Here is a 26,693-nt window from a genome sequence, read left to right as displayed (position 1 = left end):
CTGTATAGATTACAGAGCGTTGGATAATATCATTGTTAAGCACAGGTATCCGATGGCTCGGATTGATGATTTGCTAGATGCATTACATGGAGCCGTGATTTTCAGCAAGATAGATCTTAAGTGTGGCTACCATCAAATCCGGATTAGAGCCGAGGATGTGCATAAAACCGCTTTCAGAAGCAGGTTTGGTCATTATGAGTTTTTGGTAATGCCCTTTGGACTTACCAATGCTCCAGCGACATTCGTCATGCTTATGAACGATTTACTACGTCTGTATATCGGAAAGTTTGTAGTACATTTTATTGACGATATTCTAGTGTTCAGTAAAAGTATTGCTGAGCATCGTGAACACTTAAGAATAGTGTTCAGTACTTTGAGGAAAGCCAGTCTTTATGTAAATAAAAAGAAAACTATACTGTGTATGGTTAGGCTTGAATATTTAGGGTTCATAATTACTCCACAGGGGGTAGAAATGGATCTTATGGCAATCCAAACATGGAAGAAAAAGTCTCAGGTTGCTTTCGATGCATCACATTTGTTCTCCCAAGATGCATGGTGGATTGAACATCACGAATATTCAGGTGCATATCCTTGCCCACAGGGGAAGAATGTTGCTGTAATTTCTGCAAGGTGATCAGCCCTGGGCTCTTATGATTAGATCTCTGGTCACTCATATCAGTATTTCTATGTTTGGTCATTGGCAACCTGATCAATGGGATTTTCTCTTTGGCTGCACTAATGGCACTTTGCCTAGTTGCCCTTTTGTCTCCCGCCTGCTTCTTGACTGGAAGCATGTTCTTTCTCATCTGGAATGGAATGAAATGGAATGGATGGCAGTCTTTGCTTGGGAATTCTTTGAGAGCTGAAAGCATTCACTCGTCGAAAGTCTTTCAACCTCCCTTGGCTTTACAGGAACCTCGACGTTCCTACTTTGTCTCGTTTAAAGGCATCACCTCGATTGCTGATGTTATAGATGATGCTGGTACCATGCTCCCTTTTTCTCTGGCAGCCACCAGATATGGATTGGGCTCTCATTATCATCCTTTGTGGTAACAAATTACTTCTATGCTTTCGCCTTTTGTTCTGATTCCTCCTTTGGAACTCCACGTTTGGCTGAAAGATTGGACTTTGACTTCCCCAAGGTCCTCTTCTCTTCCTTTAAGGCTATCTCAGCTTACTGTGCCTGCATTGTATAAAATCCTTTTGCCTCAACCTTGGGTTTCAGAGAAAGGTGATTCTGTTTGGCAAATGCATTGCCCAGCCAAGTGGTAGAGGAAAAGATTACATCAACTTTGGGCCTATAAAGTACCGTTTCGGCAACTGGTTTTCTTTTAGCGAGTTCTTTTGGGAGCGTTTCCATCTGGATAGCTATTAGCTCATCGACACATTGCTCCTGCACTTTACCACAAATGTTCTGCTTCTTCGGAGACTGTGCCTCACTTGTTTTGGCATTGTCCGTGCTCTCGTGAGTTTTTTTTATCTGCTTCGACAGCGCCTGCGAACAAGATTCCCATCTGTTCCATTTCGGAAGTTCTTCTGGCTATTTGGGTTTCATCCATCCAGATCGGAGTTTCATCTTGGGTTCGCTACTGGGCACTATGGACTTTATGAACATATAGGAATTATAAAGTCTTTGGTGATCCTACTTTCTCTTAGTTTGGCTTTTTCAGGCGTTCTCTGCAGCAATCTTTCTTTGATTGCTTGCAGACCCGCTACATCGATCATGAGGTCTTTTTGGCATATACTGAAATTTTCAGTTGATGTAATTGTAGCACCTTGTTTTGAGGTTGCTACTCATATAATATAATCAAAGATTTCACCCAAAAAAAAGTGTGTGTGTGTGTGTGTGTGTGTGTGTGAGAGAGAGAGAGAGAGAGAGAGAGAGAGAGAGCATACATAGAAGTGAAGGAAGCGGAAGGAGCTTCTAGATAAGGTAAGAGGTGTCAACATCAAAACGACTGCACAAAGAAGGAAAATAGGACTTATCTAGTCACCTACTATTTCCTCCTCTTTTGCCCTCTCAAATTTTTCTTTTTTCCTGTAGGCCTACCCTAACTTGGCCTATTTTCCGGAACCCTTTACTACAAAACAATACCCCACGCAGGGCGCCTTGCTCCGCGCACCCTAGGACCACCAGGGGCAGCAGGGTGCCCAAAGCCCGCAGCACACCCGTTACCACGATGGAGAGCGATCAGAGCGGCTCCCTTACCTCAGGAGGAGACTTTTGATCTGGTTCAAACAAACGCCATCCAGACTCCAGAGGTGGATGTTGCTGCAGCCCCAGACACTACAGTTCCACATCAAGAGGGGCCTTTAGATGCACCAACCCCAGTCACCTTGGTTTCTGATCATGAGGGGGCTACCGATACTTCTTCCCCACAAAATGTTCCTGCCACAGTCAGGACGACCATGAAAGTGCATGCATAGATGAGGACTCCAGATTCCTCTTCAACCCAGCCACAGGCCTCCTCAGCCCCCAGTTCCAGCTGATGATAGAGGCCTGGCAGGTCCTTCTCCTCCATCTTCCACGAGTGCAAGTCTTCTTCACACTCCTCGGCCAAACTTGCTTCTCAGAAACTCTTTTTCGGCAGTGGCAGATTCGGCAACTTTCATGGATGATGAGGAGTTTGTGCCCTCCACCTTAGGGGTCCTGGTCATTGGGATTCCTTTTGATAGGGCCTCCCCCTCAGCAGATGTGGGGATCCTTTCACCCGTTGAGTTTCCCGTCCTCAGCAGGAGTGTTTCGGCCCAAGGGAAGCTGGTCTCCTCTCCTAGGTCGGGTAAGCCTTTCCATCCAGCATCCTCTTGTCAATGAGGATAGTCAGCTGGAACATACACGGCCTAGGCAGAGTTCCACACCGTCGCCATAGGCAGTTGATCCGGAATCAGCTTCATCCAGGTGTCACTGGAGGTGCTATTGATATCCTTTTTATCCAAGAACGCAAGTTGGATGCCAGTGATTGCTCTAAGTCTGGCAAACTGCTTTCATGACATACCTTTTGGTCGCTTGCTATGGGCACAAGGGGAGGTACTTGCATTTCGGTCTCTCCTTCTATTCTCCCCTTGGTTGCTAGTCATGGTATTATCTCTCCCTCTAGAGCTCAATGGATCATTATTTTGATTGAAGGGCGTAAGATTGGTCTTCTCAATCTTTATGCTCCCAACAACAGAGGGGAGCGGGTCTCCTTTTGGAAGGAATTACTCTCTTGGGCCCCCATTGCAGATTCTTGGATCACTGGTGGCGATTTCAACATGGTTGAGTTGCCATCAGACAAAAAGGGAGGCAAACAAGGTGGAATTCATTCTTTGGAGAGGGCAGCGTGGGATGCCTTTCTCTTTCAGTACAATGACAGGGACACTTGGTTTGATGATGCCTGTCATGTTATGCCACAGTCACTCCTGTACTCTTGGTCGAATAGGAGAGTACACATGCCCATCCATGCACTGTAGATGATTGGGCACTTGACAAAGGCGGATCTGTATGCATTTCTACTAGGCTTTCCACCTCATATCATTTTCCAGTGGTGTTGCAGATTCTTGAGCCTCATCGGAGAGGACGCTCTGCCAGTGTCAGGATTCCGGATGCTTTTTATGCAGAGGAGAGCCTCACGGAGGATATTTTACAGATTTGGGTTTCTCACATACAAGGTGGAGTTATCCGCCCATCTCAGGTAGTTGCAGCCTTATCCGAAATTAGTGACTATTATCATACAGTCGCTGATTCCAAGAGACGTGAGATTGGTATACACCAGCAGTTAGCGTCCCTTCAGCTGGAAGAGCAGAAGAGACCCACAGATGCTGGGATTCAGGAGCACCTTGCTACAGCAAGGGCTCATATACAGACATTGTTGGATCAGAGCATGGATACAATGTTGAAAAATGTATCACAATCCCTGATCCAAGTCGTGTCCATATTAAACATCATTTGGCAAGACTTGACCCATCAAGCGCAAATACATTACATGAATCTGATGACTCTGAACGAGATTCAGATGCATAAGATAATGTTTTGTATGCTTTTTTCCATACAAATGGTGTATCTACACACCACCGATAAGATAATTTATTGTATGGTTTGTTTTTCAAAAAAAGGGTGTATCTATACACCACTTATATATTGAATTCAACAAACTCTTTTTTTTCAAAAAAATGGTGTATCTATACACCACTTATATGTTGAATTCAACAAACTCTTTTCATATGGTGTCATATTTTCACTTCATAGTGTTAAAATTGAACTAGAGTTAGAAGACTACTATTATTATTATTATAGTTATTGGATGGGGGCACCATGCCACGAGTTTGGAAATTATAGCTTCACTGAGCCATTTTTTTCTAAATTAGATGTCACCACTTGACTTTTTAGCTTAATAAGGCCATATTTATATATAAGTGACCCATTTAGTGCTCTAAAAAACCCAATTTTTTAGCTCACTAAGTGAAGTTGAGTGGAGAGGATATGCTCCAAAAGAAAGTCCAAACCAAGAGAGAAAGTCCAAAAATTTTGAATAGTGTGTTTGGAGCCATGGCAGATATGTACTAAGAAGATAAGGTGACAGATGATGCTAGCTTGGAAAGTAGATGAAAATCTTATCGAGGGAGGAGTGATTATATAGAGGCGAAAGGTGTTGAGAGTTATTTGTTATTTTCTCACACGCTTTTGGCGATTCATTGGAACTATCTCAAAACCATCAATGGCACGATATCCTCACGTTGCTTCACAGACCAGAAATCTAATAAATGCATCAATGCGTGGTATGACCAATGTAACAATCACCTAGGAAGACAAGGTGGCAATGCCAGTGAGGCCCTGCAAAAGGAAATAGAAGTTGGGAATAACATGGGATACCACAATCTAGCCCTAAAGTTCTAACTAACTATAATTACCACTATAATTACACTTAATAGCAGCCTAAACAAGTCAACATGACTTTTCTCAAAGGAAAACCATCATCTACACAAAACCACAACCATTCCATAGTCCCCTTTCAGGGCCAAAACCCTTGATTAAGTAGTTTTTATCCAACGATTTTTAGTTTTAAAAATCAATTAAATCAATTTCGACCTTTCATGCACGGGAATCCTTTTGGATTCAGATGGGTGACCGGGTCAACAAACACTTTTTCTCTACTCATGGGCCCAAACATAGTAGAGATAGTGTCTCGCAGCTTGTTGACTCAGACGGGGTGTTACAGTCAGATCTTGATGCCGTCATGCGTGTAGCTTCAGAATTTTTTGCATCCCTTCTTACTGCAAATCCAGGCACACAGGCCATAGATGATGCCTGAGAGGTTATCTGGCAATGTATCCATGTATTGGGTGAAGGATGAGATGTATGTTTCTCTCGATCCACCTTTCACCAATGCAGAATTCAAGACTGCATTACTTGCCCTTCACAAGGGCAAGTGCCCAGGTTCGGATGGACTTACCCCTTCTTTTTTTATTACTTTTTGGGAGCAGATTAGTGATCACATTACATCAGCCCTACAAGGCGTATGGGACTCTGGTGAGATGCCTAACTCACTTATAGATGGGGTAATAGGAATCTAGTGTCACAATGGAGACCCATCACTCTATTGGGCACTTTTTACAAGATTCTGGCGAAAGCGATCAGTCTGGGACTACAGATTTTTCTTCCAGATTTGATTCATGACACGCAGACAGGGTTTGTGCATGGCAGAAGTATTTTCAATAATATTTTCTCCTTTTGGGAGGCCTCAGAATGGGCCATGCAGAGCCACCAGAGGTTAGCCATTCTACTCTTGGACTTCGAGAAAGCTTACGATAGAGTAGACTGGGATTTTTTAGAGGGTACTCTATCTCGCTTTGGTTTTTCAGATGCATGGATTAGAGGAGTATCCTCTCTCTACAGATCAGCCCATAGCCACGTGCTTATTAGGGGGGTAAGAGGGGACAGATTTCAGATCTCTAGATCAGTCCACCAGGGTTGTCCTCTTGCCTCTTTTCTTTTTCTGTTTGTGGCGGAAGCTATGAGTATCTACCTTAGATCTCAAGCTGATATTTATGGGCTGAGGCTTCCTCTCCATCGGGAAGAAGAGCTACTGGATAGTGAGTTGGCAGATGACACGGCTGTTTTTTTAAATGCCTCCCCCAGGACACTCACTTCCTTCCGGACAGCCTTGGATTTATTTTGCACGGCTGCAGGTGCGCACATTAATTGGCATAAATCCAATGGTTTTTGGATTTGCGATGATGACACCCCGGATTGGGGTAATGATATTGGTTTCACTTGGGTACTGAGGGGTGTCTCTGTCAGATATTTGGGCTGCCAGATTGGGGTGGGCATCTCTCCTTTACAACATTTTGCTCCGGTGTTGGAGAGCATCAGAAGAAAGCTCCTTTTCTGGAGCTCAGCCAAACTTGACTTGGCATCCAAAGTGGTGGTGGTTAACCAGGTTCTGCTAGCCACAGCATGGTTTGTATGCTCTTGTTGGTGCCACTCTAGGGATTGTATCACTCAGCTTAAGAGGCCCGCACGAAACTTTTTATGGAGTGGTATGGATGGCACAACTGATGTTACAACCAGGGTGGCTTGGGAGACCTTGATTCTTCCTACAAGAGAAGGGGGTTTGAATATCATCGACCCGGATCTACAGTGCAGAGCCTTACTCTGCAAGGTCGTTGTGAGAGGACTTATGCCAGGGCAAGAGCCTTGAAAGGATTTCTTTATCAGATGCCTACAGTCTCGCACACTCACTTTAGGAGAGGATTGGACACACAGTACCAGATGGGTTTTCACCACAACCCATCTCAGATCTCCTTCTTCCCCTCTTATGGTTGCTATCCTGAAAGCATGGGCCAGCTTCAAGAGTACTCTTCGCAGGATTCCCCCATCCACCCGTGAAGAGATTGAAAGGCAGCCTATCATGTGGAATGACAGTATTTTGGATGAGCATGGCAGACCACTTGGAGCTTCTCTTTACATGCAAAGGCCCAGATGGGAGAAGGGCCCTGCATCTACTGTGGGAGCATGGAAAGCCTTCAGGATGCTTCCTCTAGACCGACAGGCCCAGGTGGTTCATAATCTCAGAGGAAGTGCAGTGAGAGTCCAACAGATTGATGCAGCCTTGCCCTTGGATTGGGTAGACACAGATGATATGCCTATTACTTGTTCCACCTGGATAGGGGTATTTTTCAGATTGGGCATTCCTTTGTAGGTGATTGCTTTACATAACATACATGAGGATGCCCTAGTTTTTTATGTTTCTTCGGGGGGCAGGCTGTCCAGATCCACAAACGGTATTTTGTTAGAGGTACCGTTTCAGCCAGTCAGGATAGTGGGCTTCATGAAGCATGGCTCTCTTTCACAGTGGTACTTGGATCATGACCCGCTACTCATTGCCCTGGGCTCATGGAGGCTGTGGCTCTATGGAGGTGTCCCAATTAAGCTTTTGCAATGGGACCCTGGGGAATGGGAGTGGATAGATGAAGGGCACCGAGAGAAGGGCATCCCCTTCTTTCGTTACACGGTCAGTAAAGCCAGGAAATTCCAGCTCAGCTGTAGGGGTTGGAGGCCCACCAAAGCTCCTCATTGGGAGAATTTTCAGATTTCTGCAGACTTGCAGAAAATTTTTTGGCGAAGGCTCTGGAAATCCCACCAGAATAGAAAAATCACTCTCTTCTTTTGGCTTTCTATTCATGGTGGGATAGCAGTGAACCAATGGAGATCCAGGTTCGGGACTGACCCTACTTGCCCTCGTTGCCCTTCTACTTTGGAGACAATACAACACTGCCTTTGGGATTGCAGACAGGCAAGAATCATATGGAAGGGGATTGCAAGACTTTTCTGCACTTTTGTTCGCCTCCCCTTCTATATGACTTGGGGATCAGTGGCTTGGCTCACTCTTTCAGGGCCCCAGGTTTTCTTTGAGAGACATGACTCCTCTTGGGCTCTTCACATCCGACGACACAATGTGGAGTCGTGCTCTCTAGAGGATGTTCCGGCCACTCTCTTCAGGGCTGCTCATTCCTCGGTTGACTCTCCATGGGAGGTTTTAGCTAGCATTGCAGCATGGCACATTTGGAGAGCCAGATGCACTGAGGCTATGGAGGGTTCTCATGTTCACCCTTCCCAGACCTTGGCCAGTACTTAGACAGATACGGTACACACTCTGATGGCCATATAGGCGACCATGCAGGGATCATCTCGAGCAGCCTCCTCCAGGAGAATTACTTTTCTCAAGGATTGGAGAGACTCTCCCTTCTTTGCTGAGACTTCTACAGGGTTGAGTTGGCATTTTCAGCCTCAGCCTTGGTTTCTTTCTACCTCATTCTTCTGAGGTGTTTTTTATTACATGCCTAGCATGTTGTATTTCCGCACAGAGCTTGCTCTAGCGAGTTTCTTTCTTACTTAATAGAAGTCTCCTTTTTGCAAAAAAAAAAAAAACAATACCCCACCACAGGAGGCAATTATATGGCCTTATAGTGATAAGAACCATCCATATTGTGCCACCAATTATATGTGGAATTGATGCTAATGCTTTCTTACATGTGTCACGTGTGGGCTTCACCCTCGTTCCTTGTAGGCGAGAGCTTGCTATTCTCCGTTAGAAGTCATTTTTTATTGATGAAACAAGTAATCTTTTAGAAAAACTAAGCCTTGTAAAGAGCTAACCAAATTTTTGTAAGGCAGCAAAATAACTGGACAGAGATTCGGATCCTATTTGGAGGGTCTTTTAATTATTTTATCCAAATTTCTGGTCCAAAATATATTGTAGGAAGAGTGATAAGAACCATCCATTTGCACAATGAAGGAGGCTCATGATATCTCCGCCAAGAAAACAGGGACCCTCCTATTTATTTAAAGATGAACCCCTCACGCTCCTTCAGTGGAGGAATACAAAGTAATAGCTAGAAGGGGAGGCAGTCTTTTCACAACCATTATTCTGCATGTAACCCTTGAATCTAACCTTTGGAGTGATTTAGTCACTAAAATTGCATCATAGAGCTAATCTTCCTGGGAACTCTTGCAATCTCCATAAGCTACATCCAGGCGGCTTCAAAGCTTCATGTTTTCCATGTTAATTCAAGGAAATACTTCAGCCGCACTGTACGATCTTAGCCCAATATGCGTCCTAACCCCTGCCCTAAGTCATTTGAAATGAAACCTGATATGCCCAGCAAGGATTCCACAGATCCCTTCCATCTTCATAAGCACATGACACCCAAGATCATAGTAACATCCAACAAAGACATCCAGCCAATCACATATATCCGTCCAAGGTGACATCAAGACAAACTTAATCCAAGGTAATTGATTAAGCCATGTTGTTCGACCTTATATGGCAGGTGGATCAATGAGGAAAAATCCTACAGCTCTAAAACATTTTATTTGAAAATGGAGCCTTTAGATTACTGCACGACAAACAATGTGTCACAGAATAATGATATACAATGATAGTTGTGCCTGTTTTCTAGCATGCAATCTCACCTTCTCCTTTTGCAAGCAAATGGGATTCACAAAAACTTTTGCTGATAAAATCTTTCAGAGTTTGCAACAATACCACAATCTACAACGAAAATGGAAAAGTATCTCCACCTTCTAAAGCAGCAAGGAGAGCACTTTTGACCAACTCCAAAAACTCTTCCGAAGCTGCAAAAGAGAGAGATTTATAATTCACTTCGCCGGTTAAAGGAAACCAAAAACTTAGTCCCAGTATCTCACTTCAAAAATAATCAATAAAAAGGCATGAAACTTTGCATGCATCATACTAATATGGTCGTAGAAACCTCTCTTCACAAACATCCAGATCATTAACGCGTAGCCTGAACTACACCAACTTCTAAGTCAAGCAGCCATCTTTGCATATACCTAGATGAATCCACGAACATTCCCAAACTCATCCTCTAAAAACACAACATAGTGCAGTTTCAATCTCATGATAGTCAATCATAAGGCTGAAAACCATAGACTCCATCACGCATAGCAAGGACTAGCTTCTATGAAATCCTCATTGACGTCATTAGCACCCAATAATGGGCGTAGACCATAGTATAAAAATATGCTCTCAGACATACAAATCCACACACCTACACATTCTTGAGCATCCAGAGGTGAAGGGCAGACTCCGGAGTTTCTGTCAGCACTCCGGAGGTGAAGACCCACACATTCATACTAAGTTTTTGTCGGCACTCCGAAGGTGAAGGGCAGACTCAGCCATGACGAAGGCTAGCACTAAAGGAGAAGGCTAATCAAAAAATAGTCCAAAAACTCTACACTCAAGCTACAACTGCTTGTGAAGTCTAAACGATGTCATTTTAGTCTCTCCTAAACAAGCATCTAAATCTAGCTGATAGGGCAATGCACCATTTAAGATAGAAAGAATTACCGCAATACTTGCAGGCCACAACATGGACGAAAACTTCACGAGGTGAAATTTGCATGTTCGCTAATAGGGCTTAAGAATATACCTAGATGAATCCAGGAACATTCCCAAACTCATCCTCTAAAAACACAACATAGTGCAATTTCAATCTCATGATAGTCACTCATAAGATTGAAAACCATAAACTCCATCACGCATAGCTGGGACTAGCTACTATGACATCCCCACTAACGTCATCAGCGCCGAACATTGGATGTAGACCATAGTATAAAAATATGCTCTCACACATACAAATCCACACACCCACACATACTTGAGCATCCATTTATACAAAGTCTTCGTACTGAGTTTCTGTCGGCACTCTGAACGTGAAGGGCAGACTCAGGCATGACGAAGGCTAGCACTAAAGGAGAAGGCTAATCAAAAAGTAGTCCAAAAACTCTTCATTCAAGCTACAACTACTTGTGAAGTCTAAACCATTTCATTTTAGTCTCTCCCAAACGATCAGCCATATTTGCGTATCTTTGCATAATTCATAAAGGCCAAGTAAAAGTTAGTAAAACCTCCTCCTGGGTGCACATAACAAGCACTCTCATCCACAACTTGCTGCAAAACAAAGCATTTGAGTTAAGTTAAATTTGTATAATTACTTGCCATAGCAACTTTCAAAGCTTGGTAAACCATGTGAGTGAATCATGAAACAAACTAAGAAGGATATATGTGAGCCGCCCATGTGGCAACCTATGTGCAGCCTGTTAAAAATTACCCAACAGAGGGTACGCACAGCGGAAGACTAATAGTAATGCCCACGAGCTCACACAATGTGGTGTGGGATGTGGAATCACAAACTTCTTAACTTATGTGCATAAAATAGATGTGCAGACTCATCAATAGACAATGAACCAGCCAGATAGAGAAACCACCAAAATAATATATTTCCATCCAAAACTATGGAAATAATATATTTCCGTCCAAAACTATGGACACAATACAAAAGAGATAGATCCAAAGTCCCACCAATGGTGTGGTCCTCTGATCTTACCACAAGGTACTTCTCCTATATGCTGGCTATCTCTAGACTCAAGCCCGTGTGCTCCACCTTGAGCGTAAGTAGACTTTCCGTCCACATCCCTTCCACCTTGCTGTCTTTGCACCAGCCTAGGTGGGCAGCACTCTGAGCTAGGTCTGCACCTCTACAGCCCACTTGAATCCTCCTGGATAGAGGCCCACAGGTGACTGTTCTGCTGCTCCTGCTGCTCCCTGAATTGCTGCTCCAAGTGATAAGTTATGAGGGCACAAAGGCCCTCCTTATATAGGCCCAAGAGCCTGGCCAGCCAACTGACCCAGCAGCCCTAGAAAGGGCCGACTGCTGGTCGGTTGCCCATTTGCTGGCCTCTGCTCCCCCGCCTTGCCACGTGGCCCTGCGCCACTGTTTGCCGCCATGTGACGCCTGTTCCAGCCTCTGTTCAGCCCTTGTCTCGACCCTAGCGCACCCTGCACACCTTCCGTACACTGCCCTGCAGCAGCCCGTACTGATCCGTACAGTGGCTGTCCCCTTTCTCTGGGCATACCTTGCCCTAGGTCTCCCTCCCCCATGCTCTCCTCATTTGGGGGCTTACAGATGGGGAGGTGACCTTTCCAACACAGCCCACATGGCAGCCTTTCTCTCCCTCCATAATCCAGCTACACTTCCCCATACTCTCCTCATTTGGGAGCTTACAAATGGGGAGTTGACCCTTCTATTCTAAAAGAACTATTCTAAAAGAACTAGAAGAGAGGAGCAGAGAGCCTCATTAAAAGAGGCAGCAGGAGAAGCGTCATAACAGGGACCCAGAGAGCACAACACGACATACTCACCCTCAGGTGGACCCTCACATGAGGACCACAGGCATCTCCTCTTTACTATTTGACTTGGGCAAACGGACTGATGGTAGCACTTGTCACCCAACGAGCCACCTCTTGGAGATTTAAATCATCCATCCCAACCATCTAGGCATTCTTAATCTAGTTTATTGCTACTCCAAAAGTTGTATGGAGGAGTTCCCAAGCTGTTTCTAATGGGCTGACTGCATCTTCTTTCTTGCCCACCCTTTTGAGGTTCGAGGCTTTGTTTTTTCTCCAAGTATCCTCCTCAAAGGTCTCTTGAACAGCTTTTAGAAGTTTTGTGTCTTTTGATCACTTGCGACCGCGATTTAGCCTCCCTAGCTTACTCTTTCATCTTGGCTGTCTTTTTCCTTCCATCCTCTTGGTTCCTCCAAGACTTGCCCTTGGCTGGCCTTGAGCTCATCTACGCATAGCTTAAGTTTTGTTTTCTCTTCCTATATTGATTTCAATGCCCTGGAATCTGATGCCCATAAGGTCCTACACTTCAAGCTGAAGTACCTTGGCTCCAATCACCAAAAAGCCTCTGGTTGGGCTCTGATGGGCCATTTTGGGCTCTCCTCTGTGCTCGCCTTTATGTCATTGGGTGTCGAGGAGGAAAGTGGCCATGCATTGCTGATCAAGATGGACCAAGAAAATATCTGAGTGAACCGAAATCAGCTCTTGAACAGACAGTGGTGCCCTCCACGGATCTCAGAGTACACAAGGCATCTAAACGCAAAGTGCTCTCTGTCTCAACATCCTGCATATCGCTTAAATTAGAGATCCATCTCTCATGTGGAATGCCATCTACCCGTCCTATGTCAATACATAGTCAGTGAGATATTGCCCACAACTACCCGATCGAGATCCTCAATGCATGTGGGAGATGGATCGAAGTATCACCAGGGGGGTTTGGAAAAGCCCTCCTCCAAGGTCTGTAGGTAATGATCTCTACAGAAGCTGAGTTTTATCGAGAGCTACTGGGACGCTAGCCACCTCTTGTACATGTGGAGCTATAGGAGGTCCTCTCCGATGACTTAGTTCACCTCAAGATAGGTGAGCGGAGAGGATGGAGCCTCAAGGCTATACTTAAACCGTCGCAATTTTGTCTATATGGGGTCCCAGGCCTACAAACCATCTACGTGTCCGAGTACCAATTCCTTTGATCTCCCTTGCCTCTAGAGCATAGATGAGGTCAAGGCTAGCACGGTAGCCTGCATTGTACAAATGACGTCGTATTGTGTTCCTGGACTCTGTGAAGGTATGTGACCACCTAAAGAAGGATGCATCAAGCTGTAGAGGGGTAGCCCCAAACTCTACTAACAGAATATGGTGGCTTGCTACGGATCATCCTCGAAAGAAGTAGGACTTGTAGTCTCTCGAGGCGGGACCAATCTCGGATAGACCTATCCCCTAAAAGGGCCTGCCGTACATCCCACCTAGACAAAAGATAGTCGAAAAGAAGAGACTTGGTCCTGATCCTGAAAATGGGACTGAAGGCACTAACGCTCAAGTCTGGCAGGTCCCATATATCCTCTACTCAAACTGCCCTGCATGGTTGGTCTCATTGTGAAGATCAGACTTGAGAAGAGGACCCCAAGTACATACAAGCAACAATCTCAAACCAGTGCCTCGTCGAAGGTGAGTTGCTCTCAATGTGCAGCCGCTCGAGACTGCTCAATCTGATGATTCTTTGGATCGTTGCCACCAAGGAAAGTGGCAAGACTGTGCTCTGATAGCACTGAAACCTTAACCAAACCTCAAACTCAAGTCGATAGGTCAAAACATAGCTCCTTTGTTCATTCGCACCTGAAAAACTAACTCTGGAACAAGCTGGATTCAAATCACAGCAAGGGAAGGACAATTTCAGTTGCCTAGCACAAAGCACATCTAGAATTGACTTAGTTTGGATGCTGAAAACTCAGAGCAGCACGATAGAAACTCAACAATGGGGTTGGAAAGTAAATCATTGTATAGTGAGAGTATAGGAGAGGGAGAGAGAGAAGAAAAACGCAGCATTGGGAGCCAGAAATAAGGGCTGCACCCCTCCCGGAAGGTCTTTATTGCAATAGAATACCAGGTGGCCCAGGAGGAAGCACAGTCTGGATACAATTCTCAACACCACTGGGAGCCTAGAGGCCCTTATTTTATAGACTAGGCCAGCCAGCTAGAAAGCATGTGCTTTCTAAAAGCTAGGCCTGCTTTTCTTGTCTAGAATAGGCGATTTCTTTGAGAAAGCTCGGCTTTCTCCAAAAGCATGGGCTTTTCTCCATAATGTGAGCCGCCTTTAATGCTTTCAACTCAAGTGGCCCCTTCATTAATGGGGCACCACTTGTCTTATGCTTTCCCCTTTAAAAAGTGTAAAATTAAGCACCCTCCTTACACCTTGCACAAAAAATATACAACACTTTGACCCATTAGAGGTTAGTCAAATGCATGCATTCTAGTCCTTGGATTACTCCTAGTCCTTTGTGGGCGTCCCCACGGTGTTCACTAACCAATGCAGAGCATTAAAAAATGCAACTAATTCTAGTTAACTGGAGTCAACTTTCTTTAACATGTACGTCATTCTATGGGCTGTCCATAGGTGCCATCCATTCCTTGGTATGTGCCTTGTAGGCCTAGTTATAGCAGTTAGGACACATGGTACAGTTAGCACATGTACCAGTTAGTGCACTTAGTACTGCTAGGACGCTTGCCCTAGGCATTTTGTTATATTGGTTGCACTTTGTACTCATTTCATGATTGCAGCAATTCATTACAGCAGTACGGTTTTCTCCATCGCCTCCACCTCCATTGCTTCCATCTCTTGCCCTAGCTTAACAGTGATATCAGAGCAAGTCAGGGTCTTTTCCCTCAGCCATTTCCAGCCACCCGGAGTCCTCTAGGTCTCATTCGAGGCTGTTTGGCAGCCTGTAAGGAAGCTGGCCTGCACACATTTCAAGGCGCGTTCACACGTGTGGTCACCCGAGGGCATTTGGAGGCTTTTCGTCAAAAGAAAACACTTTTTGGTGCTGCTGCTACATACCCGACTGCTCCTAGTGCTGCAATTTGGCCCTGGTTTGCATTTTGGAGCACCTAAAGGAGCCGCCTTGCTGTTTCAACGCCTACAGGAGACCCAAATCAGTCACCTTTCACACATGTGGGCTGCTACAGCATTTTGGAGTGCCCTAGACAGCCGACTTGCTCATTTTCTGCTTGCTGCTACAGTACGGAGCACTTACATCAGCCGCCTTGCATACATGGAGTCCTGCTACATTTTGGAGCCCTACACCAGCCGACTTGGTCATTTGGAGCCTGCTGCTGCATTTTGGAGACCTCTCTTGAAGCCCCCTTGATCTCATTTGCTGCTTCTATACCTCGGGCTGCCAACTTGTCCCCTCAGGTTGCTGCTGCATTCTTTTTTAGGCCTTCTCTTAGCCTTCACTTGTGGGAGCCTCCACACAAGCTCTTGATTGCTGTTGAGCACATGCTCTTGCTGTAATTCCACATTCCAGCTTCTTTTGGCACCCTCAGTTGCCATTTGTTGTCCATTTCACCTCTCCTACAAGGGTGACTATCTGTGCTCAAGTTTGGAGACTTTTTCTTGCTGTAATTTTGGTCAATTTCACTTGGTAAGCTCCTATTGCATTGACTCCTTTTATTTCCAGCAAAACAGTCCTTTCTTTGGTTCCTTGGAATTGTAGAAAGGCCCCGTGTTGCCTTGGAAAGCCTCCTGTTGCCTTTGGAAGACTTTTTGCAGCAGGTACTGTTATGGATAAAATTGTCTAAGGAAAAAGGCATTAATATGTATGTGTGTTTGTATATGTGGCAATAGTATAATAAACTATGGTGTGCATAGGGCCCAAGGTTGAGGTGGTAGGGCATGACCATGTCCCACCCTTCCATGTAAGAGGACCCATAAGGTGTGTTGTACATAATCCATGATAGTAATATTATAAAATGCAAGGTGGCATGGCTCCTCCATGTGCCACCCCTCCACCTAGGCTGCATTTAGTGAGATATGGCTCAAAGTCCATGGGAGAAGCAATATAAAATAGGTGGAGATGGCTATTATATTGAGTTATTTCCTCCATATGGGATAGGCCCATGTGGGGGAGGTATAGAAGGACCAAGAGAGCTAGTTAAATAATGGGGAAAGTAGGATGAGGTGGCAAGATTCCTTGTGCCAACCCTCCACTTGTCCTCCTAGAGGTTTGAACATATTATAAAATTGGAAAGAGACCAAGGGAGTATCATAGACTTGAGATATGGGGCTTGATTTATGTGGAAAATTGAGGCAAAGGGTTGTCGCACACAATTGAGAGTACGTAACCACCTAGCCCACATGGGAGACTTTTCCACACACACCATGCATGTGGGAGGATACATTAATGTGGAGAGACCCCCTCTTTTGGCTATAAAAGGAAGGGGCTATTCCTTGATGAGACACGCTCATTCTTGTAAAGCCACCTAGCTAGTATTTTGATATTTCCCTCTCATCCCTTCTTTTAAATAAAGTATGGTTCTCTTCCCTTGATGTAAAGAGGCACCATGTGAATGATCAGCATTTGAATGAGGGGGTTTACCAGCTGAAACCTTGCCTTTGCCTTTGTTTTCGTGCTGGTCTGCAAAGGCTTGATCACTAGCCATAGAAGCATTGCGATTTGCACGACTTTGCTCCTCGTGAAGAAGAAGAGCAACCAACAAAAGAGAAATGGTTGGCATTGCCACCTGCAACCAACCTCAATGTAGTAGCAAAGCCCTGATAAGAATCAGGCAACCCACCAAGGGTATTAGAAACAAGCTGAGAATCAGACATAATCTCATCAATACCTGACAAGAGTCTGTACAGCTATTTATGACCTGACAACAGTCCGTACAGCTAATTATGAGCCTGTCAGTCGTCCATACGGAAATTTAATAAGCATGTCAATCCCAAAAACAGCCGTACATGCCATACACGTGGGCGAAATAGGTCCATACAGACATTAAATGCTCCGTACTGCCTTAAATGCAGATCCGATAGTTCCGTACAGTCCGTACGGCTGTACGGATTCACACGTGAGGAAAATGCTCCGAATGCGCCTCCCTTCGCAGTAGCTGCTCCAAAATGCGATCTTCTCGCGTCATAATCAGGGTTTTCGCGACAGAAGTGCTTGGAGAGGCCTCAAACACTCACGGGTGTGTAGAAACCAGCAAGACCAGCAAAAATGAGGGCTCTAGAGGCTGCCAAACAGCTTGGGAAAGCGAAATGCTGCTACAATGAATGGGGGCTCAAGAGAGAGCCATTATGACAAAACCCTAAGGCTAAATGCCCTAACTGGCCTCGTGTCCTAACTAACCTAGGTGGTACATGTACAAACTATACCAATAGTCCTGACTGACTATAACTAGGCCTACAAGGCACATACCAAGGAATAAAAGGCACCCATTAAAGCCCATAGAATGGCCTACAAGATACAACTTTGGTAAGAGTTTTTAACGAGTCATTAATGGACTCTATCTACGTTTCCATATTGTGTTCTGGTTTCTAGTTTTATTAATTCTGAGTACGGAATTCCGTAATCACCATAATCCACAAGCTCCAAATCCATAGTTTCCTCGTGTGTTTCCTCACATGTTCCTCATGTGCTTCCTCTTCAACAATGGCCTTTCCTTTTCTCGCCCTATCCTCACGCACTAAATCATTTTCTCTCTCTCTAGACCGTCATTGTAAAATGAGAATTTTCCAGTAAGTGTAAATAAGCTTTATTGATGCCCACTTCCCTGTTATTTGTTTGAGGTCTTGCAATTTGAATTCAAAACCAATTCACTCTTTTGTTGACACATGATTTGATTTCTCACTTTCTAACATCAATGTACCATTGGACCCCCTCCATTTCCATCTTCGATCCTTCGCTTTGAATTTGGTGAGGTGAGCACTCAAGGACCTTAGAAAGAAGAAGGACCTTAAGACCTTTAAAGCTTTAGAAGAGAGGGGGGGTGAACGTATCAAGTGGGAACCTTAGAGAGTAACAGGGGGCAAAAGGTTGCTAACATGGCTTTTCCAAAGGCTAGTGACCTTTGATGATGTGGCTTCTGTTCTTCTCTGATTTATGTATTTCCTTTCTGTGTATTTTGTCAAGCTGCCGCCTCAAGTCGTCATTTATTCCTACTCAAGGCTTAATCACTCCTTAGCTTCCTCACAAAAGTAAAGCTCCAAATCCATGCGCTCTGAAAGGGGGGGGGGACCAATTGCATCAAGCATCGGAGTATCTGTGTGACCTGCACTTCTTTCTTTCAACCAGTCTATGCTGCGCTGCTGCTGGTAATGCATTTCCTCTCCTCTCCTAGCGCACGTATTGCCCACAACAGGTTGCCCAACAAAAGAGGCATTTCAGTCCCCCAAGATTGATCTTTGGGCTGCCTGTCCTTTTTGTTTTATATTTTGAAGACCTGATTGCTAGAGAAGCTAGCTAGGGATGCTCAAGCATCAATGAGCGCCGCTGTTCATCAAGCTCTACGTTGACAACGTCATGGAAATGGAAATCAATATGACCAGCATATTGTTGCCGCCTTCAGCTCTGGAAGGGCTCTATGTACTTCGCCGATGTATGGGAATGACTTGCAGCCTCCAGCAAAACCAATTGGTCCTTCGGCCATCCAACCCATTTATGTGTCTTATAAATCTGAAGAGTCCTCAGCCTATGCCCAGACAGCTTCAAAGAGTCCCCACTATCAACAAACTGTGAGACATGAATTGACAGACGTAGTGGCTGATTGACGGAAATTGATAGACTACATCAGGCTTGGCAATAAAACCACACGCTGACCTTAACACTTGGCTCTGATACCAATGAAACACCAACACAAGAAGAGGGCTCTGATGCTTCATTCCACCCAGACGCAGATTCCCACTACATCAGGCTTGGCAATAAAACCACAAGCTGACCTTAACACTTGGCTCTGATACCAATGAAACACCAACACAAGAAGAGGGCTCTGATCCTTCATTCTACCCAGACGCGGTTTCCCACATTGAACTCAACCTGTTCGAATTCTCACATGAGGTTCCTCTTTAAAACCTCCATTCTTAGAATTCTGCCTCGTAGCCCAAACACTTGCCAAATTACTTCCTCTCTTGGTGCCACGTGTCCCATAAGGTACCCCTTCCATTAAAGCCCTCTCTTGGGCTTCCCTATGCACCTCCTCTCGTTAATGCCTAGGCCTAGGAATAAACCTAGTCCCAAACCCTTGAAGCCCCACTAACTGCAAATACTGTTGAGCCCTTTGGTTTCCAACCTCACCATAACCAAGCCTCAGGCTTTCGCGATTATAGTTGACGTAACACCACCCTCATGGCCATCTGGCAAGACCGTCTACACCTTGCACGGCATATGGGAGCCAGGGATAATGGGAACTCAAATGACTGCTGAAAGGCGAGCACGTTTCTGCAAGGCTTTGCCTGCAAGTGTTTTCTATATGTTCAAAGAAGCGAGGCTTTTGCTGGTTGTATGGTCACCCACCCTGGCTGCTGGCCCCTATTTCCTAGGCAATGAGCTGGGTTATCCGAAAACAGGCTGGTCGGCAGTCAGTTTTTGCTTTCACTGTATTTCTTACACGATCAGCGCCATAGGGATAGCTGATTTGTATTGTTATTTTTTCCGAAAATTAATAGAAAGTTATTTTCTCTTTCGGGCCGGAAGGGGGGGGGGCAATGATCAGAAACCTCTATACTTGGGAAAACCCAAATAAGCATGCTGCATAATTGATCAAACATTTGAAAGATGTACTGGCAAGCAGCCTAATGAGATTACAATGCTTGACCCACAAACCAAAGGCTGCTGGTGCTTTATACCATGGAGACCTCTGCCGTCTGCTTGCTGCCATTAGTCCAAAAACAACGAACCCTTGAAGGTGGCCTCCTCCTTGCCCATATTCGCTGCTGCCAATAACCACCAAAATCAGCCCTAATTAATGAAGACGTAGGCTGCTCTGCATTTTCTTCCTTTGTCTGCAAGAATGTGTTGCTGATGGCTAAATTAGGCACTTGCTCCCAAGCAAACAAGACGAATTGCCAGGGGGAGCCTGCCCAGGCCTGTAGATAGCCGGCCAGGACTCTAGGTACTCCCAATTTTGAAAGCTGTCCTCATTCCAGGTTCAATCCTGATTAGCCAGGCCATTAGTCTTCCTCCAGCATTTGCTGCTGCCAGTCACCCTGGTTCGTGTTGCTGCATCTGATTTCCTCTAGGGAGGGAGGTTTTAGGCATTCTTAATTGTGTTGGAGAATTCTGACCATATACCAACCATGGAAATTAAGGGCCCATTGGTATTGGTTTTGAATTCCTCGTACCACTACAGACCATCCACCCAGATGATCTATCTGGAGTTTGCTTTGATGCAACCTACTTGCTAGACTATTGATCAACAATTGAACCCAATCACCCTTAGGCTCACTACTTCAGGCCTCCTGCATATCAGTAAATTCTAACAGATTCCTTCCTTCCAGTCAAAGCCTCTCTTGGCTATCCTACGACAGACTGGGGGCCTGTAAATACTGACAATTACCCTCCTCATATAACACTTTGAAGGCTTCCAAAACGGCCCTAATAGGCTCAAAACACACAGCTCTTTCAAGGCATGTGTCCCTTCTCCTAACCTAGATCTCCAGCCCTCAGTCCTCCTCATATGGGGGCTCAGGCCAAGGGATCACAAAGTCCAACCCTCCTCTAGAGGTAGACTCCATTTGCTCTCCAGATTTTCTTGAAAAAAGTGACATTCTCTGAACTAGGACAGTAGACTAATTCAATCTATTCATCACGTATCAGCTCCCTCTTCAAATGATATTGAACCTGGATGTGCTTCCTCCAAGCACGAAACACAGTGCCATATACCTAGGTGAATCCAGGAACATTCCCAAACTCATCCTCTAAAAACACAACATAGTGCAGTTTCAATCTCACGATAGTCACTCATAAGATTGAAAACAATAAACTCCATCATGCATAGCAGGGACTAGCTACTATGACATCCCCACTGACGTCATCAACCCCCAACACTGGGTGTAGACAATAGTATAAAAATATGCTCTCACACATACAAATCCACACCCCCATACATACATGAGCATCCATTTATACAAAGTCTTCGTATTGAGTTTCTGTCAGCACTCTAGAGGTGAAGGGCAAACTCAGCCATGACGAAGGCTAGCACTAAAGGAGAAGGCTAATCAAAAAGTAGTCCAAATCTCTTCATTCAAGCTACAACTACATGTGAAGTCTAAACGATTTCATTTTAGTCTCTCCGAAAGGAGCATCCAAACCTAGCTGATAGGCCAACTCACCATTTAAGAGAGAAACACAGTGCCACTCTAGTTGCCACGTGAGATCAATGGCACATCCTCTTGAAGGACGTCCGTGTCATCTAGAATCCATCGGAGCCATACAGACTCACGAGATGCTGTGCATGCTCAACTTCAGTCACAGAAAGAGCGACTCTCAAGTGCTTCTCACTGGCCACGAGATGGCCCCTCAACCTAGAAGACACAACAAGATGACGTAGAACGTCTCGAATCCCAATCACTAGCCTAGTCTGAATTATAGTTCCCCCCCAACGTGGTAATTGTCAAATAAGTGATCGAATACCTGCCAGTCACTTCACAATATTTTAATTACCCTTCTGCAGGAATTCCAATGACTCACTCTTGGCTTTGATGAAAACAGACACAGCAATCCCACTACAAAACTCATGTCAAGTTGGGTATTAATCCAGTAGATCAGACTACCTAGCATGCTAAGTGGCAGACCGAGATTGATTTCTTCTAGGTGGGGTAGGTATATGGGATCACACGAGGATGTTCATGTAGTCTTCTTATGAGGGTCCACCCTAGAAAAGGGCGTAGTGCAAAACATGCACAGTTGCAACACCTTAAAGGATAACAAACTTGTGTAATTTACTCTAAAAACGAATTTCAGCACCTAAAAATGGCATCACCTGGTGTACCTAATAAAATCAGTAGATGTCACAAACAGAAGAATCTACGAACTATAGAGAACAAGCAAATCAAAAGGCATTGGCAATAATAACTTCAAGTTAATCCTAAAGCTCTTTCTCAAGCATGTAACCTTGACTTCGCTGGAGCACCTTACAACTAACAGAATATCAGGTTTTCCTGCGGCTGCAATAAAACTCAGTTTACCAGAAAGATCCACAGCTGCCACAAAAACAGGTCGACCCTTGAAGTCTTCATTAGCTGCCAAGTCATCTTCTGCGCAGAATCGCAAGTAGTCATTATGCAAATTTCCGCAAGCGACTGAAACTTTAAATGAATAGATCACGCTCCCACGTATCCAAAACGTCACTTTACGCTTATGTGTAATGACTCGTATTGATCCGCAAGGTAAAAGACGAGCAACATGAATGCATAAACCGAATCTTGCTAACCTCCGAGCTCGAGGTCGATGAACGAAGACGAAATTTCTGGGCAGGATTGAGGCGACGAGTAACGCGCGATGTCCGAATCTGAAAGAGCGTTGGATGAATCGCACAATGCACAAGTCCAGGCATTCGGTTCCATCTCGCAATAAGCATTTATGTAACCCCAACAACTCTCGCATCGAAGGAGACGTTGGCCCTTAGTGAGATAAACGGGCGGAATGCCATTCTCGTCTACTGCAGCAAAGGGCGAGACTGTAGCACCCCAAGGCACCCCACACGTTTCTTGCATCTCAGGATTAGCTGGGAATTGAGCCATTGAAACTCGGACAGCCATGATTGTCTGCTGCGATAAGAAATTTGTTTCACAGGATAACAGGTGAACCTATAACCGAGACGTAGAATCGTCAAAAAGATTGCTCCTTGCCCATAGGCAAACTGGTTCGGCCTGCGACCATCTCTCTCTCTCTCTCTCCAACGCCCGCCCGCACGACAGCACTGCAAATTTGTCAATCAAATTTTATTCATGTCATTCCGTCTCTATTCTTTCGCTGTTTTTTGGAAGATCGGTCGATGTGCTTTACCAGGCGTGACGTGGGGATGAACGAGCTCACGAAACTTTGAAAGAATCACCGATGGGTGCTCGCTTCCTTAGCTCTAACCATGATTTGGTTTTATGACAGCTCCAGCAAGATTTGAATTAAGCTCAAGGTAACTCTACTCCTCCCGCATTTAACAAGTGAGTACAAGTACTCGTGACTACTCCCTTAAGTTATGCCAGACTCAAAGGATTGTCAAGATAAATGGATGATGCAATCGCTTGCAAATGCAAAGAGATTTGCAAACTGTGTGTGTGTGTGTGTGTGTGAGAGAGAGAGAGAGAGAGTTCTTAGAAAAAGAAAGTATGTATGAGTGAGTGTGTGTGAGAAAGAAAGAAGAAAGAAAAGTCTTCGGAAGACCGATGGGGATATGAGACTATGAAAAACCTAGTACAAACGAGCTATGGTGGTGGAGCTACGAAAACGAACATCCACACCAATGCAAATGCAAAAAACGCCAGAATGTCTATACTAAATCGTAAGTACAACATAGTCATGTCGATAGTCGACTATCTCATCATCATCTCGTCATCATTATCAATGTCAGAACATCAGGGTGGACGAGGCAATGGGGGCATGAAATCGGCGATAGAGTGATGTCGGCCACTCAAAGGTGCAGTCTCCTAGTCATAGCTTTGCATCTAGCCAGGGCTACTGTGACCCCGGTCGGGCAAGACCCGGGAGGGAATGTCCCCAAGTGTGATCTATGTCAACCCTCTATCCGAGTTGTCGGGTAACGATCATTTCGAGGCCTCGTCCCGTGGGTGTCCATGTGATCTCACTGGAAAAACTCCGTGATAGAGCTCTGAGAGGGATCAGTCCCAAGGAAAAAGTATGCTCATGTCTCCGTGCTCGAAGTATTCTTGCAGTGTCTGAGTGCCTCATGAACAAAACTTGCCAAACATCGCTAGTCTGGGTAGGAAATGAATCGGGCCAAAATCCCATAGTTGTCTCTGAAGAGTCAGTAGAAACGTCTGCGGATCTCATAGTAACAGGACACCTGAAGATGAAGTGCTCCTATGTCTCAACCTCCTGCATGTCACACAAAGTGCATATGCGCCTCTCCTTGGGTAGTCGCTTTGCTCTACCGCTGTCGATACGAAGTCTATGTGAAGAGACTCGGAACTGCCCAAGAGAGATCCTCAGTGAGTGGGGTAAGTAAATCTGTATGTACCCTGGTGGGTCAATGAAACCCTCCGCTGTGATATATAAGAAGTGATCTCTGTAGAAGCCTAGCTTCACTGGAAGATCACCTGGGCTCAGCCAGGTCTGAAATATACGTAGCTATAATAGATCCTCACGAATAACCTGGTTGACCTCGTGTGATAGGAGGGGAGAAAACGGAGCATCCATGCTTTACTGGAAGTGAGGTAGTCTGTCCATGTGGAGCCGCAATTCCTCAGACCATCTCTCTGTGCGTCCATACCAACACCTCTAGTCCCCTCCTGCTGCAAGTGCCATAGAAGAGGACAGTGCTAGCCATGGTAGCCTGCTACGCCTAGAGGTGTAATCCCCATACTCCCTGACTCGGTATAGATACGTGATGACCTGAAATGCAACATCTAGCTGTAATAGGGGTGACCCAAAGTCCCCGCCCGAATGATTTAGTGAGGAACGGATGGCTTACCACGGATCATCCATGATAACATGAGAACTTGTAGCCGCTCCACCCTAGCCCACTCTGTATCTGACAAGTCTACTCCCCAACATGGACTGCCATACATCCCCACTGGACAGACCAAGGAGTCAAAAAGCAACCCTTTGGTCCGCAGATCCTGAAAGTGAGAGCGGAAGCATTGCCTCTCTAGTCTAGCCAATGAAGCATATTCTCTACTCAAGCGTGCCTACATCGCAGGTCTCATAGTGAAGATGAATCCGGAAAAGACAACCCCAAGATAAGTGTATGATGAAACTACCTCAACAGGTGACCCATCAAATGCGAACTGCTCCTGGCGCATGATGACTCGAGATGTATTGAAGATCATAACCTTGGTTTTACCCAAGTTGACCTTCAAATCATGAGACTCACAAAAGGACTATAGTGCGTCAAGGTGTCTCTAGAGCCCCTCTGCTGAGGAAGACAAGAGAATGCTATGCTAACAAGGATTTCATGGGTGAAACATATCCTACAATTAGTACATTCTAGTAGGCTCATAAAGTGCCCTTGCCACTACAATCTTAATGAAGTGTTCAAAACTCCTTTCACTCGAAAAAGGGGTGACAAATGGTTTATCCATCCAACCAATACAAGTCATGATGAATAAAGCCCAACAAGAGGGGTTTCAAGGGTTAATAAACCCCTTTGCTAGCAAAATGGGTTCTAAGGATTGCATGTCTCCAAGGACTCTTTCTGAAACATTGGAAAATTAACACAATGTTGTTATCCCTTGTGACCTAAGGGTATTAATCTAAAGTCCTCTCTCTCTCTCTCTCTCTCTCTCTCGTGTGTGTTCCTTTTATCATGAGTTATAGGTACTATACAAAAGTATAATGCATCTGTAAAATAGTATCCTTTCACCCAAAGAGGTAGGCAGTATGCAAAACTATTGTGTGTGTGTGTGTGTGTGTGTTACACACACACACACACACAAATTTGAGTACGTGATTTGATTTTAGACTCATCTTGTTCCAGAGACATCCTATGATAATTACAATTGTAAAGGGTGACTTGCACTTGGGTAAGACTCCAAGACTTCAAGACTCACATTGTGCATGGTTGAGTACTTCCTTCAAAGGACATATATTTCACCCTTTTTCCAAGAAAGTGTAGTTTGGGTGGCTGTTTTTTGAAGCTATATTGGTCAATGTCAAAACAAAAGGATGGAACTTCAGCTTTGACTTCAAATAGGTCTACATCAAGGAAATCATCAAAAAATAGGTCCGTCTTTTCACCGTTCCCACATGGGAAAGGTAGTCTACAATGGCATGCGTAGAACCTGGTGTATGCACAACAATAAAATTAAATTCTTGTAGAAGCAACATCCAATGGGCCAACTTACCAAAAAGTTGTTCACCATGTATAACAAAGGCTAAATGGTACACATGGAATTCAAATTTGTTGCCCAGAAGGTAGTAGTAGAATTCTTAGCCAAATAGATCATGCCAAAGGCTTTCTTTGCATGGTGCATTAGTTCTTCTTGGCCTAGGACAATCTTTTTGACTGGAATAGTACACTGGCCAATACCATTTTGCCTTTGTTCCTACATTAACACATAGCCAATAGCATTAACACACTACCAATTGCGATATCAAAGGCATCAATGAAAACATGGAAAAGAAGTGTCCAGTCCGGTGATTGGACTATGGGGGCACTTGCCAACATTAACTAAGGTGATGAAAGGCTAGGTCACATGCTTCTAGACCAGACTCTTGGAACTTTGTTGAGTTGTTCATTTAGAGGTGCTGCCACATCAACAAGATATCAAAGCATCCAATTGCGCCACAAAACTTGGCCCCAAAATCGTGCCAACTGTTCACTATTAGTCAGTGG

General features: G+C 44.8%; 1 protein-coding gene across 2 annotated transcripts in view; it reads right to left on the bottom strand.

Moving 5' to 3' along the window:
- Positions 1-23,466, bottom strand: part of LOC147883785 (sec23/sec24 transport family protein) — a 183,065-nt gene extending 159,599 nt beyond the window's left edge. The window contains exons 1-4 of one of the 2 annotated variants that reach the window (XM_087398534.1): positions 23,189-23,466; positions 22,614-22,989; positions 22,369-22,437; positions 9,560-9,613 (exon numbers count right to left, since the gene is read on the bottom strand). In XM_087398534.1, the coding sequence (XP_087254660.1) occupies positions 9,560-9,613; positions 22,369-22,437; positions 22,614-22,941 (451 nt within the window). In that variant the 5' untranslated portion in view covers positions 22,942-22,989; positions 23,189-23,466. The remainder of the gene's footprint in view (positions 1-9,559; positions 9,614-22,368; positions 22,438-22,613; positions 22,990-23,188) is intronic. The other variant, XM_087398535.1, reaches the window with a different exon arrangement.
- Between the last annotated feature and the right edge of the window lie 3,227 nt (positions 23,467-26,693).

This window comes from Dipteris shenzhenensis, chromosome 27 (genome assembly GCF_047967505.1).
Source record: "Dipteris shenzhenensis isolate YYH24624 ecotype China chromosome 27, Dip_SZ_1.0, whole genome shotgun sequence".
NCBI lineage: Eukaryota > Viridiplantae > Streptophyta > Polypodiopsida > Gleicheniales > Dipteridaceae > Dipteris > Dipteris shenzhenensis.
The sequence above is the reverse complement of the archived record's forward strand: the minus strand, read 5'-3'. Positions and strand labels throughout refer to the sequence as shown.